Source organism: Sinocyclocheilus rhinocerous, unplaced genomic scaffold (genome assembly GCF_001515625.1).
Source record: "Sinocyclocheilus rhinocerous isolate Xijiao unplaced genomic scaffold, SAMN03320098_v1.1 scaffold200, whole genome shotgun sequence".
Classification (NCBI taxonomy): Eukaryota; Metazoa; Chordata; class Actinopteri; order Cypriniformes; family Cyprinidae; genus Sinocyclocheilus; species Sinocyclocheilus rhinocerous.
In genome coordinates this window covers 2769028-2784887 of record NW_015641014.1, presented here as the reverse complement: position 1 = coordinate 2784887, position 15860 = coordinate 2769028, and the positions used below count along the sequence as shown (strand labels likewise).

General features: G+C 38.3%; 1 protein-coding gene across 4 annotated transcripts in view; it reads left to right on the top strand.

Moving 5' to 3' along the window:
• LOC107753627 (calcium-dependent secretion activator 2-like) overlaps positions 1–12420 on the top strand; it is a 158460-nt gene extending 146040 nt beyond the window's left edge. For 2 of the 4 annotated variants that reach the window (XM_016569836.1, XM_016569834.1), the window contains 9 exons: positions 11–166; positions 250–397; positions 2036–2050; positions 2702–2776; positions 2995–3078; positions 3194–3226; positions 9077–9184; positions 11322–11426; positions 11877–12420. In XM_016569836.1, the coding sequence (XP_016425322.1) occupies positions 11–166; positions 250–397; positions 2036–2050; positions 2702–2776; positions 2995–3078; positions 3194–3226; positions 9077–9184; positions 11322–11426; positions 11877–12047 (895 nt within the window). In that variant the 3' untranslated portion in view covers positions 12048–12420. The remainder of the gene's footprint in view (positions 1–10; positions 167–249; positions 398–2035; positions 2051–2701; positions 2777–2994; positions 3079–3193; positions 3227–9076; positions 9185–11321; positions 11427–11876) is intronic. The other 2 variants (XM_016569837.1, XM_016569835.1) reach the window with 1 other exon arrangement.
• Positions 12421–15860: the final 3440 nt, after the last annotated feature.

Sequence of the window (15860 nt, the reverse complement as noted above, 5' to 3'; positions counted from 1 at the left end):
TCTTCCTCAGTAACGGCTCGGCCACATCAGAAGATCTATTCTGGAAGCTGGATGCTCTCCAGATGTTTGTGATGGACCTGCACTGGCCAGAGCCGGAGTTCGCCAAACATCTGGAGCAGAGGCTCAAACTGATGGCTAGTGATATGATGGAGGCCTGTGTCAAAAGGTCAGCTATTTAACGACTAAAAATGGCATTCCTTTTAAAGACAGGGGCTTCATGTAACCAATTTCTCCATCTCTGATATCTAGGACCAAAGCTGCCTTTGACGCTAAAATGCAAAAGTCTTGCAGGTCGACTGATTTCCGCATCCCCTTGTCTGTGTGCACAATGTTCAATGTTCTCATGGATGCCAAGAGGCAGTGCTCCAAGCTCTGTGTTCTTGACCAAGGCCAGGAGGTACGTCACAATCCTGTCAGGGTCTCTCTGAACGGACACATTCATCTGCACCTTAGAAGATGTTTTTTATGAGACTTAGGGTGTTCATAAAATCATCTCGTCTCTGTTCAATTGACAGTTGGGAGGTGAAAACAAGATTAAGAACATTGGCTTGCGTGACTCTAATCAGTCATTCGAATAGCTGTCAAACTGGCAAAGATCCATTTATCAGTTTCTCCTTTTATACTGCAAACTTGCTTTTGAGTTGAACTAGCGCAGGTGTTATCGGTTGGTGTGAAGTGTTTTGTGCTTCCTTTCAGTGGGCGATATTATTACCTCCTCTTCTTCTGCCTAGAGATAAGTCTCGACCAGAAAGTCCTTATGCTCCAGAGGCCTTGAACAAACCACAGCCAAACTCGACACCCAGAGCTGCCATTTTAATTTCAAACAAGCCAAATCATTATACTGGCTTCTAATTTTCATGACAACCACGATTCCACTTAGTCTAGATATCTAATTCCCTGTTTTTGTGTGAACATTTCACATAGAATTTCATTAAAGAGTAGTTTCTTTCATTAAAAAAAAAAATTTAGCCCAACTTAATGTGCAGAAACTACTTAAAGGTAGCCATTCAGTCATAACTGAAGTGAAATGAACAAAATGAACAAAACATTGTTCTCTCAGCTTCTGACTGGAGAGCAAAAGATGTTCAGATTGTCCTTGAAAGCTTTAAATTGGATTATTATGATTCAGAGTAGAGTTTGGAATCACTTAACTGTGTTCACACTAGAGACAAATCCAAATTGGTTTTTAAATCCAAATGAAATGTCACAGTTCATTATGAGGTAAAAATTAGAGTATTCAGACACAGTTATAGATATTGCATATTTTATATGACATGACATGCACCACGTAATGAACAATGAAGAAAACGAAATTACAGTTTGGATTCACTTAAGCTGTGTTCACACTAGAGACAAATCCAAATTGGTTTTTAAATCCAAATTAAATGTCGTAGTTATAGATATTGGACATTTTATATTATTTTATATGCACCACGTAATGAACAATGAAGAAAACAAAATTAAATCCAAATTGGCCATTCACACTGAGACATGTTGCAGAAAATCTGCTTTTAATCTGATTTCAAACCGCATTTTCAAATTGAGAATGTGGTTTAGATCGTGTTTAATGTGTTTGTATCTATCTATCTATCTATCTATCTATCCATCCATCCATCCCGCCATCCAGGCTACAAATAATTTTTACTCTGAATAAAGTTTACATTTGTGTACCTTATACTTTACATTTGAGTACAAGGTTTCTATTTTCGTTTTGTATCCAGAATTGGTGATTCAGACATTAAAGTGACAGTTTGCTTGTTTTTTTTCTTAATAAATGACTGTAAATCTCATTTCATATTCTTACTTTAGAAATGAGCATGTTTGTTAAATTTTGTGTTGTGTTTGTTTATTACCTAGTTTAATTTTAGCTAATTAATGATCAAAATTATACTTAAGATGAGTTTTATTTATCTGTTGGCTGTCCCTTAACCAGCTCTGAGATTAGTTTTCATTCAAATATGTTTTTTTTCTTTTTGTTTGTTGTCTTTCTTTGACTCATCCCTGCATGTCCTGCACGTTATTGCATGAACCCAAGGTTGAGCAGCAGTGGGTAAGTGTCCCCTCTACCGTCTCCTGTCCATGTGAGAAAAGAATACATTGAAGAAAGAATACATTGTGTGCAATTAACTCTTAAAGGGATAGTTCACCTTAAAATGAAAATTCTGTCATCATTTACTCATGTCGTTCCAAAATTGTATGACTTTCTTTCTTCTGTGCAACACAAAAGAAGTTAATTTGAAGAATGTTGGGAACCAAATAACATTGGCTTCCATTGTATGGACAAAAACTCACTAAACTCGCTTTCTCCTTCCTCCTCTCCCTCGCGCTTTTTTTCCCCACAAAAAAATTGTTGAATAAGACTTATCAGACATGAAATGGCGGATTAATTGAATGTAGTGTGAGCCTTTGCTCGCCGCAGCTGGATGGGTTCTTTAGAAAAACACAAGGCTGCCCTAATTGTGGCCCGCACAAAAAGTATCCTTCAAATTCCTTTGCCCTAAACGAGAGCAGGAATGCCATTCACGGGCATAATGGGCCTAATAGCTGCTTAACTCAGCCCTATCGCACGGGGAGGATTTTTCCCTCTGCTGAAATATGTCTTTGTGAGCGTGTTGTTCTTTTAGGATGCCTCGCGATCCGTGCCTTTCCCATCGCGCCTATTGTATTTGTTGATGTTTCTCCTCCTCTTCTTGTCCTACAGCAGCAGTACCACTCAAAAATCGATGTCCTGATCGATGAGGCCTTTAAGGAGATGATCTCCTCCTTGGTCTCAAAGGTACTCCCAACAGCCATCGTCTCGGCCTCTTTTGAGCCGCCACATTTCACAACATTGAGATTTGGCTTTTGCCCATTCTTTTCAGCTGGCCTTCACGGCGAGCCGTTAACGTTATATCCGTTGTATCGGTTAATGTTACTTTGTCCTAAATTGTTAATTGTTGCTTGTGCGAAAGGCGTATGCGCCTGTCACGTAAACATGCTTCTTTGCTTTCACAGTTTGCAGCTGTTCTGGATGGGGTGTTGTCCAAACTCTCACGATATGACGAGGGAACATTCTTCTCCTCCATCCTGTCTTTCACGGTGAGTATTTTCACGTTCATCCCACCCACACACCCCTTTCCGGGGATCTCATTTCGTACTGAACGTTCAATAAGCCAAAGATATTCAGCAGGTACTTCTTTTTTTTTTTTTAAAGGTAAAAGCAGCGGCCAAATATGTGGACGTCCCAGTAAGTGTCATTTTGGATGTATAAATGCGCATGATGCCGGCATGCCCTGTGTGGATTTTTTTTGCATGCTGCTTTGCATTTGTGTGTGTTTTAGGCCTATTATTTACTTAGGGAAACAGATTCTCTATTCAGCTTTGCCAAGCGTTTCCATCTTGCTTTGTTTTTAATATTTATAAAGGCTTAATGTGTATTATTTCATCATTACTTAACACAATTATATGTTTTTTTATCATTTGCGGTTCATGGCCAAATGAAAGCAGGATTGGAGCGTCTATCAGAGCTGGCTGAGCAAGACTAATTAGCAACCCGATTGGCTTAAAATCAGTCTCACGATCTGCCACAGTGTTGACAATGGGCCGTCGCAAGCAGAAAAAGATGCTAATGAATCACCAGGAACCAGGACTGTTCAGAGCGCAGACAGTGAGCAAGCAGAAAGAAACTAACACGGGGTGAGGGAAAGACTGAGTAGTCACATGACCTCCTGGTCCGAGACCACAGTATTACAGAAGGGCTTTCGGAATAAAAACATGAACAACAACTCATTCCAGTTAGTTCTGTGACTAATATCAGACTAGAGTTTGTGTTCATACATAGAGTATGCCAGCGTTCAAAAATTTCAAGTCAGTAAGATTTTTAAAAGCAATCTATCATGCTTATAAAGGCTGCATTTCTTCTATCAAAAATAATTTTTTTTCGGAATTCTTTGAGTAGAATTTTCGAAAGTACAGCATTAATTTGAAATAGATTTTTTTGTAACAATATAAATGTCTTTGTCACTTTTGTGCAATTTAATGCATCCTTGTTGAATGAAAGTATTAATATCTTTCCAAAAATAATACTCACACCTAATTATAGTAGATAGTGATATACAGTGGCTCTAAAAAGTATTTGAACACTTATGTCACACTTAAAAATGTCTAAATGTCATTTCATTAGATGATAAAGCAAAAATCTAAAAATACATGTATAAGAAACCTTTTCTCAAAACGAGCTCTTTTTGTCTCTTTTAACAAGATTTAAATTTGCAGACATTTTTCTGTGCTGATTTTAGGGGGGAATCTGTGGAATGAAATTTAAACATTGGAAAATGTTCAACAGGGCTGAGAGAACTACACTTTTTTTGGCAGATGAAAGCATTATCAAATTAACAAAAATATTTCATATACAAACACACAAGGGCCGGGAATGTTTGGATTTCTACAGAATTGGAACACCTGTTATTAACAGTTTTTCTGTGGCATTTTGTGAATGCAGAGTCCATGTGGGCATGAGTTTAATCAAAGAGTGATTTTAGTGGCTGTATATGTAGTCAGTTTGCCTCAAGTTCACACAGGTGTTCTGCGGAGTAACCACAGGTGGAGTTCATCACATTAACTACCAACATGATCCACTAATACTTGACCACCAAAAAGTGTTCAAATAGTTTTTGACTTCATTTTGAACAGTTTATCTGCTGTTATATCATTTAAAAAATATTAAAAAATGTATAAATCTAAATTATTATACTTGTTTTGGTATTTTATCTAAAGCAATAACATTCATTCATACAATATTTAAGTGTGACTTGCGTGTTATGTAGTCAGTTTGCCTCAAGTTCACACAGGTGTTCTGCGGAGTAACCACAGGTGGAGTTCATCACATTAACTACCAACATGATCCACTAATACTTGACCACCAAAAAGTGTTCAAATAGTTTTTGACTTCATTTTGAACAGTTTATCTGCTGTTATATCATTTAAAAAATATAAAAAAATGTATAAATCTAAATTATTATACTTGTTTTGGTATTTTATCTAAAGCAATAACATTCATTCATACATTATTTAAGTGTGACTTGCGTGTGTCTAAATGTTTTTTTTATGATTTTGAACAGTTTCTTTTGTTTTATCATTTGCAACTTAAAAAACTTTATAAGCTATATTTCTTGAAAAATATTACACTTGATTTTCTGTTTTATCTAATGCAATAATATTCATACATATTTACTGTATGTGTGACTTAAGTGTCTAAATTCATTTTGTCTTGATTTTGAACAGTTTGCCTGTTGTTTTATCATTTGCATCTTTTAAAAATTACTTAAAAACTTTAAAAAATGTACTTTACAAGTGCTATATTTTGCGTTATATTTCTTTTTTTTTAAATGCACTTAATTTGACATTTGATCTAATGCAAAAACGTTCATACATATTTACAGGTGTCTTAAGTGTCTAAATACATCTTGTCTTGATTTTAAAGTTTGTTTTGTTTTTAAACTTAAAAAACTACATTACTTCAAAAGTGTGCTTGTGCTATGTTTCTTTAAAAATATTACACTGTTTAAATATTTTCTATAATGCGATAACATTCAGACGTATTTATGTGTGACTTAAGTGTATGAACTATTTCATCTTAATTTTTAAGTAATTTTTTGTTTTGTTTGTTTGTTTAAAATAATGTCTTTATGTGAAATATTTTGCGTAAACTACGCTTTCAGATAAACGATTCTCGGTGGGATATTTTGTATTTATTGGTTTTTAGGCGCAACTTGAGCGTCCAAATACTTTTTGGGGCAACTGTAAAAAGCAAACCGACAAGATTAAGAACAGAAAAGTCAGTCAATCCCTACACATCCACACCCCATCGCTCCATCCGAGCTCTTGGCATTGGCTCCCCGAGGTGTGCAGCGGGCGAACACCCCATCTCCCCCTCAAATTATAACATCACCTCCACCTTGCGCTTTTGTGCAGAAGGAACGCTGCTCCATGTAAGCCCCTTTCACAGCGCCAGCTGAAGACGGAGAGGGAGGGAAGAACATGGCTGTGATCTGGCCTTTGGCACTGAACATTTCTGGGCTCTTGTCACGAAAGGTTAAGCTCCTCTGCTCCTTTGTGAAGGCTGCCATTCAAGCGCCGGGGCTTTCTGGCGAGACGCCCTCCCGATAGCGCTCTGTTAACACACTCGTTCGCACATTCACACCCACGGCTCGAATCTGCACTAGCGCTACCACAACAAAGTATTTACTCAAAACTTGCACAAACGCACTTCACACGCTCTCTGTTTCGAACACCACACACACACACACACACACGCACACACACACCTGCACCTGGACAGTGAATGAGGCAGTGGCAGGAAGCCAGGTTAGCAGCTCTGTGTAATTACTGCGTATTTCGTCTCCCCTTCCCTTTCTCCTCTGTTTCCCATCCACGCCATTTATCCGCTCAGCTTAACCAGTCATTAACCTGGCCTTAATCGCACCGTCCCACACCTCTCCATTTATTCATTCACACACGGCCCACACCCAACCGTCGTGGCATTGTCTGGCCTGACGGATCGGGCCTGTCCCTCGGTCCTCCGGTTGGAATTTGTACGAGAAGATCGGGTTTTGGTGTGCTTATCGGTCCATCACAGGCTTTGTCGTCCTGTCAGAGAAGATCGAAGGAAGGGCGTTGGGTTAAAAAGACCCCGACTTGCTTCCACCCAAGTGCCTTTTATGGGGTCGCAGGTGACTGCCATGATAAGTCAGAGATATTATTGGTACTGCACAGGAAGTGGCAGTTTTCTTCCTTTCTTGATAATATAATATATATCTGTGAAGACCTCTCACTCAACACCATATGAAGTCCTCTTGAGATCCCAGTCGTATTTGATCAGCTGCTGTTTGTCTGGATATCGGCCGACTGTGGATGCGGTCAGGAGGTTATACTGTACCGTCCAGTGAGTGTTGCTGGTCCAGTATTAGGGAACTGCTAACTATAATTAGTGACACTACTACATAACTTGTTTCAGTAGCGTGACAGTTTGCGTAAGAGATAAATCTGGTATATATCAAACGATATATTCATTGCCAATCAAAAGTTTGAGGCCATTAAGATTTTTTAAGGTGTTTGAAAGAAGTCTCTTATATTCAGCAAGGCTGCATAAAAAAAAAACTGTAATATTGTGAAATATTATTACAATTTCATTACATTTATTACATTATTTTCTATTTTAATATATTTTAAAATGTAATTTATTCCTGTGATGCAATGCTGAATTTTCAGCATCATTACTCCAGTCTTCAGTGTCACATGATCCTTCAGAAATTATTCTAATATATTGATTTGCTGCTTAAGAAACTTATATTATCAGTGTTAAAAACATTTATGCTGCTTAACACAGTATTTTAGTGGAAGCCATGATACATTTTTAGGGGGGGAAAGCTATTTTTTAGATAGATGCCTGTTAAATTATGAGTAGGTTGTTGTTTGGAAAACCAGAGCTTCAGTACACTGGTACTGTCACATCTTTGCACTTTCATTCTGTCATATGACCAACACACAAACTCACAGGAAGAGAGGCCTGACAAGAACAGGAGGTTGATGTTCGGGTGTCTCTTTGCTCTCTAATAAAAAGGGGGTTTTCCAGCATTCAAGCCCTCAAGCTACATCAGCCCTTGAGTCATGGGTGGGAAACGTGTCACAGCAATTACAGCACTATTACGACATTTTTTCCCTGTTTTAACAGCCCCAGTGTGAATAGAAATGTTTTTTCACAGGTAAAAGGATTGCTTTTAACAGGGTATAAGTGTCGCAGGTGCTTTTTGGTACTTGTTTTTTTTTTTTTTTAAGTAAGTTTACATGTGTTTATTTTTGAAAGCATTTTTTCGAACATCCTTCAGCAGGCAGAGATAGTGGTGGTGGCTGTCAGTGTTTTGGTATTCGTGTTTTAACTTGGTTCCAATAGATATTCCAAAATCCAATATTTGCTCGTCTTGGCTTGCAAAAAAATATTTGAATTAAAGGTGTACTAAGTCTTTTTAGTTTATTTGATGCGACTGTCTGATAAAACTGCGCAAATTTCATACTAACACAATTATCATGAATGCAGCATCCAGAGCCAATCCTCCCTATACGCAAAATACGCAAGCTGCGTAGGGCCCCTGAAACACCAGGGGGCCCCCTTGTTCTCAAAGATGATTTAATTTTAGTTTCGTTTTTGAATTTGGCCAGCGGTTATGAAAACATGAAATGATCATTTCTTTTAATGCGGTGCGCTGTCGCCCTTTCTACGTAAAAATCAGTCAAATCATGTAATGTGAATGTCGTACAGTCTTGCTCGAGACTAAAAGAACGAGTTGAAAGCGTACCGAGCTGCGCTTTCCGCGAGCACGATTCGAGACGGCATGAAACACAGACAAAACAAAATCAATATTATGAGCATATGCTGAAGTTTTTGGTACAATAAGAAATGAAGTACTAGAATATACTGGTCATGTGATCTCAAAATGGCCACCACCATGAGGTGGACCCGCCCTTGTGTAGAATTAAACAGCTTTTACCCGGCCACTGATCTGACTGATGTTTTGTCAAAAATATTGTACATTTCTTTAGGTGCAAAATGTTTTACTTAGTCCACCTTTATAGTTTGAATGACTCTGTATTAATCATCAGCATGTTTGATTTGCATTAGCTCTGTCAAATCGATTAATCGCGAATAATCATGATTATTTGCATCCAAAATAAGCTTGTTTACATAATATGTGTGTACTGTGTAAATGTATATGTATATATTAATATACACAAATACATGTATACATTTAAGAAATATATGTAATATATATTTATATGTAATATAAATCATATATAAATATGAATATATATGTATACATGTAAATATTTCTTCAATATATACATACATGTGTGTGTAATTATATATACATATAAATATACACAGTACACACGTTATGTAAAAACAAACTTTTATATTGGATGCGATTGATCATGATTAATCAATTTGACAGCACTGCTTTGCATAAAAAGAAATGAAATGAAGACTCAACATGAATAAATCTTATGACCAATTTGACTTTGAATCCGTCACTCTCAACAGAAACCTGGTATGGATCTAGCAGACACCTACATCACCTTTGTACGACAGAACCAGGATATTCTGCGCGACCGTGTGAACGACGAGATGTACGCAGAGAAAATCTTTGACGTAAGTTCCTCCCAGTCAATGAACACACTATAAATGAGATTCAGTTTCACTCCACTGCTTTCAGACACTGTAGCTAAAGAAATGTTTCATAATAAGTCTACAGATCGATGCAAAGCCAGCAGAATTACTTCAAGCAAGTGTCATTTGTGCCAATGCATGTGAACGAACATCCAACGTCTCATTCTATTCTGTCTCGGTTCTTTTCCAACCGCGTTCCCACCACATTTCCTCAGCTGTGGGTATTGTAAAGCCGAGGCTGAGGGAGGTGAGAAGGGGTGGGGGGAGTTTTTGTAGGAAGAGGCAATGAGGCCTCACCAAGAGCACTCATCAGCCCACTGTGACCACTTCCAGTGCCTGAGCACTCACCCAGGGCTCCTGTTGACCTGTTTACTCTCAAACAACGTCGAGAGCGAGAGAGCTAGAAGGCACAAACGTGTACATCTCGCTCCTTAATTTTGTTTAGAACACACTGCTCATCCTTCCGAGCTGCTTCCAGAGACAGCAGATCTATAGAACGGCACAAACACTCGAGAGGATGTGCACAACCCTCCCGCCCCTATAAATCCTGAGCAGATTGCCTTCGAAAACATTCTATTCCGAGCCAGATTGGAGAGAAGCAGTGTTTGATGTCTTCTCTTGATTTATTAGACCTTTGCCGAGGCCGCCGATGGAGACAGGCAGGCGGGATAGAGGTGCCCTGCACACCAGCAGCCCCTAATATGTGTCACACGCTCACAGTCATGCACTGAGAGCGAGCTGAGAGAAGGGTCGCCGTGTGTCACCGCAGAAACTTCCTCATCAAGCAGCCTCAAGTCTTACGAATCCGTCGGTTTCAAAACATTCTATCTAATTTGCATCTCTGGATGGCTAAAAGTTTGGGCGTGAATATTTTTGAGTGTTTCTTCTTAAGGACGAGCCGCTGTACCATTCAGTGCTGTGTTGCGAAGGCGCTCAAAGAAATAAGAAAATCAGTCGCCGCATGCCCTTGCAGGCTGCAGTCTGTTTGTCCGGGACGCTAAATCGCTGTGATTAGCGGAGCGATGAGGTTTGCACGGCGAGAGGCCGCGGCCCTCAGCCTGGTCACAGGTGTGGAGGCTGCCCTCCCCTGCCTCCCTAATGAACCAGAGAAGTGGACACTTAAGCTTGTGATTACCGACGGAGATTCGCCTGATATGAAGAAATGCGTTGCCATTCTTTCACCTCCAACAATTAGGGCACAGTCATCTGTTTCCCAACCAGCCTAAGTGCTTCAATTAAGTGGCATCTCATCTTTCCGTTTTGCCCGCTTTTTGTTAACGGCAGGAGCGGACTTTGCTGATTATTGGTGTGCTGTTTGGATTCATTTACGCTCCCGTTGTAAATTTGTGAGCTTGATGTTAAATTGCATGGGAAGCTCAATGAAAACGGTCCTAAGTGATGTATTTCGCCAGTAAACACAATGCTGTGGTCTTACACGTTTCGGTCTTGCTTGTGCATGAAATCATATTCTAAGCACCTGGACAATCTCAGTCTTTTGTTGACGTGAGCTAAAGATTTCCGAAATGAAATTACCGGGCTGATTGCAAACACAAGCTGGTGTCAGAGGTTCTCGCGCAAAACCGATTCACAGTCTGATCGCTGCTGATTAAAGAACCGGCTTCTTTCATAGAAAAGACCGGTAATTATATAAGGTGTCCTCGCATGAAGTAATATGTGAACTGAAGGTGTTTGAAGTGCAAGGTGACCCCTTTATTCGCAGATTCAAGTGTTAGCCCTGTAATTAGTAGGTTCGGTATCTTTAAGATTGTTATTATGTGCAAACGCGACCTCAAATGATACTTGGGGCACGGGACGATACTTGCTTGTAAGTTCAGTAATGAGAAATGAAGTAATGACTCTTAATGAATATTTAATACGTTGAATAGGTAATCGACGGATTCTTGGTGGTTCTTTGGTTAAAAAACGGTTTTATGTGAAGCTTGAGGTGTAATAACTTTATTTTCGAGGACCACCTAATTCAGAGTGCGGATGTGAAATTTTCAAGGCATAATCGAAGGAGAAAAACACACATAAAGGGAACTTTATTATTACTGAGAGTTTTTTTGCATAACATTTATGTCCTCTTCAAGGTTTATCTCTCTCTTTCTCACATGCACAGCAATGGTACAACTCTCTGATGAAGGCGGTGTGCGCCTGGCTGACGGACAGACTTGACCAGCAGCTGCATGTTTACCAACTCAAAACTCTCATCAAGATTGTAAAGGTAAAAAAAAGAATACAGCGTGAAGAAGTTTTTGTTCGAAACTCTGTTGATGCTAATTGACCATGACAAGAGTGTCAAGTTCAGCTTGGCTGCACAACGAATTCCATTACCTTGAGAATGAGAGATTAATTAGTACACGAGTGCCGTTTCAGGCGAATCCTGATGTACGAGAAGTCAAAAAGTAAAATCGACGTGTCCTTCAACTATTTCATTGTTCCTCCATGCTTGAGCGTGAAGAAGTTTTTGTTCGAAACTCTGTTGACAAGAGTGTCAAGTTCAGCTTGGCTGCACAACGAATTCCATTACCATGAGAATGAGAGATTAATTAGTACACGAGTGCCGTTTCAGGCGAATCCTGATGTACGAGAAGTCAAAAAGTAAAATCAATGTGTCCTTCAACTATTTCATTGTTCTCCATGCTTGTTTTGGCTCTTTATTTTTGTCATGCAGAAGTCGTACCGTGACTTCAGGCTGCAGGGCGTGTTGGACGGCACGTTGAACAACAAGAGCTACGAGACCGTTTACAACCGGCTCACTATCGAGGAAGCCACGGCGGCCGTGTCGGCCGCAGACAGTCTGCAGGGCATTACCATGAGGGACAGCGATGAAGAGGAGGGTTAACGTCCCACCTACTGGACGGTCAAAAACTTGATACGAAGAGGTCGGATTCCAGCTCTCCTGATTGGAGCTCACGCTTCATGCTCCCTAGCCAGTGCTACACTGCCCTCTTGTCTAAGCCGATGTCACCATGCTTGTATAAAACTCTCATTGGCCACTTACAGACAGCTAAAGTGTCTCTGTCGTTCTGTATTTGATGTGCAGTGATACGGTGGCTCATCACAAGGCAAGCTCGGGAAGCACTTTTAGGCACAAATTTACCCACAAAGAACCAGCCGATGATTTGTAAGTGTATCATAGACACGGTGTACCAGAGTGAAAACTAGACATACAGAGCATGAGGGAAGTAGCGTCTGTTTATGTGCTGTTTCTTTATTTTTTTGCATCAGCTTCGGATCCTCAGGCCAAAGCTCCAGATATGGTGGATGAAATGCTAGTTGTTCACTGTTTATTCGATGAAGTCGTGACACTGTTCCACTCAATAGCTATGAATTCACATTCAGATTCTTCTGTAGAAGTGTGTCATGTATAGTATGCTGTCAATGTCCAATGTTTCAGATGAAAGAAAATGTCACTGGATTTTAACAAGAGCTGTATGTTTCTATTGTCTGAGATTGCCCAGGTGTCTTAAGTGTTACAATTAAAGTATTTTTAATGTCATTTCACTGGTCTTTTTTTTTTGTTTTGCATGAAATTATATGACACACATGAACACAGAGTAGCCTATAAATGAAACATTTAAAAAGTCTTAAACAACATTATGTTTTTTAAAGAGCATTAAAAGAGATGTGTATAATTTTTATATTTACATTTGTATACGTTTTAAAATATTTATCACACACTAGATTAGTTTGTAATTAATAACATTTTAGGTAAGTGGAAACAAAAACTTTAAATGCAATTTTAGTTTGTTTATTTAAAACACTGTTAAAACACTTATTAATGCTTGCAACATTTTTGTTTTAGATTTCGTTTCAGCCACTATTAAAAATGATGCCATTTGCTGGTCTCGGTATCAAACCCATTCAGTGTGTATGTTCTTTTCAGCAACCCTTTAAATGGCCTTTATCTTTATTGTGCATCATGTTAAACAAACAGTTAAAAATAAAGAAATGGAATTCTATTCATAGGAACACTAGAATAGCTTACAATACAACGGCGTTAACTCCATTATTTTTAGACGTCTACACTAAATAAGACTTGGGTCACAATAATAGTAGGAGTTAAAATTATTTTTCCATTCTAATTTTGCTAAAAGGTCGAATAAAATATAAAAATAGAATGTTACCGCTTGAAACATGACATTTAACTAATGTAAATGTACCATTTGCGGTTTAATTCTGATAGCCTATACAAGACGACGTTTTATTTAAACTGCAAAAGATTTCAGCTTTAAACGTCGTCTATTTTGGGGGTTTACTGTGATATTTTCGATTCAGCATTCTAGTCTAGAGACCTTGAAGAGATAGTCTACTATTATTCTTTTTTCACCTAAATATGAGGTTAAAAAATGTCAAGGCTTCAAGTGTCAGAAATAAATCGCGACTGTGAGGCAATTTCTGTCATCGAATCATATCATTATATTTCTTACTGAAATGCACTTTTCACTAAAATGCAGCGAAAATAGACTATGAAAAATGTTTGCATGTCATCATTATTATTTAGCAAGTCATATCAGATAACTATTAATTGGACTGTAAATAAAAATTAAACACTCTGAAAATCAGCTAAACCTGATATATATATTTCTCATATTCAGATTACCGCTAGATTGAGCGTATTTCATATTGAATACGGGCGCCGAATAAAACATGACATTCTTGAAATACAAACATTCAGCAAAACGAAACAAATAATAAGATGCATTTGTGCCGTGATATCATTAGAGGATTTTTTTTTCTCGTTTTGCCTTCGCCCAGCTGAAGAAATCTGAGGAGCAGCATATGACAACAGAAAAAGCTCCAAATTGCAGGTTATTCGACACCCATCTGCTTCCAATTGAACAGCAGTCAAAATTAGCAATGTTCTAAAGTCGCCCTGAAAACACAAACATTATCATTTTAGCGCATTTATCTTACTGCTGAGCGTCAATAGCCATTAAATAAAAATAAAAAAAAACGATAGGCTATTACAAAGTATGTATATTTGTATAGTATGTATATAGAATAAGTAGGCTAATAAACATACAAATAGGCTATTTTAAAGCCACGATATGTCATCGACGCGCTCATTTTCCATATATGTTACCTTTTAAACAGAATAATCCTTCACGAAAAAAAATGTCTTCGCATCGAATCAGTGTCAGTTGTATTTCACACCGAGCTGCACTTTTCATTTCTGCTTTTGCTCGCGGAACTGACTGTAACGCGCGCGACTCTCTCTCACTCTCTCATGGCATGATCTCAGCTCCTCGGAGGCGTTTTGCTGTTAATACCTCTCGTTTGGCGCACAATTCCCAGATGAATGTCCTCACGAGTTTTGCGTTTGGAAACGAAGGTCGTCTGATGCGAAAAATCGCTTTTCATAATCGTTTTATCTGTGTGCGCGTGAGGTGGCGCGTGATGGAAAGCCGTGGAATGGTCGCGTGAAGCTTCACTAATGAGACGCGAAAGCATAACAAATAATTATTTTATTATATTTCACATTAAATTGTATGTAGACACAATAGAGGAACAATCTGTGAATTTATTGAAGGCTAAATCAGATAACAGGTGCTGCTGGAATCCACCGCTTAAACACTATGGAGACTGGGAAGTGTAACACGGGGTGAGCTGTAACACCAACAGTTTAACCAATTAAAATTAACTACAGGGGTAAAATTACGATTATATGTGACCAACAGCCCCCTGAGGTGACATTATAAGACTAAGTATAAAAAAAAAGAAATTAACAGGACAATATGTCATTTGCCTGTGGATTTAAAACACACATAGTTTACTGTTTAGGCTAGTTTACTTTAATACTGTTGTGGTTTTAGAGTTACATGCATTTGTTTCGATTTTTTATTTGCTGTTTCGAATTGAAATATATCCTACATATTTTCTATTTTGAATTAAAATGTGTTTACCAAGCACATTTTATTATATATTCGTGCACAAAATGTTCATGTTTTTTAGCCTAGTTTTATAGTTTGTAACAACAGTTCAGGGCAAAGTAGATTTATAAACAAATTTGTAGCAGATAGATATTCAATTCAATTCAAGTTTATTTGTATAGCGATTTTCACTATACAAATCGTTGCAAATCAGCTTTACAGAAAATGTAAGTTTCTATTTAAAAGTTTCTACATTAGGCTATATTTAGGCCTAGTTGTAGCTTATCAGTGGTGACTTATGTCAAGTTGATGTCCATATGGCAGAAATATACAGTAAAATTATGCAAAATTCATACGAGATACTTAAATCGACATTAGGCTATATTTAGGCCTAGTTGTAGCTTATCAGTGGTGACTTATGTCAAGTTGATGTCCATATGGCAGAAATGTACAGTAAAATTATGCAAAATTCATACGAGATACTTAAATCGAAAAAAACAGTTGCAACCGTTTAAACAAAACTTCTAAATCCAAATATCGCGTCCATGATGTCCATACAGAGTTTAGTCTTAATTTGTGTTCGCTTTACTTCAGACAAGACGTTTCCCTCATGAATCTAAATGAAGTTGTTATAAAATCTCCTTCCACTCCGACCAAAAAAAAAAAAAAACCGCGTGAGAATGCGGTTTCAAATCAGGTAATTCAGGAGTTTTCATGTCAAATGTTGACAAACATGATGCATGCGCGCGCGAGGTACAATGATGTCACAGCGAGGCGCGAGG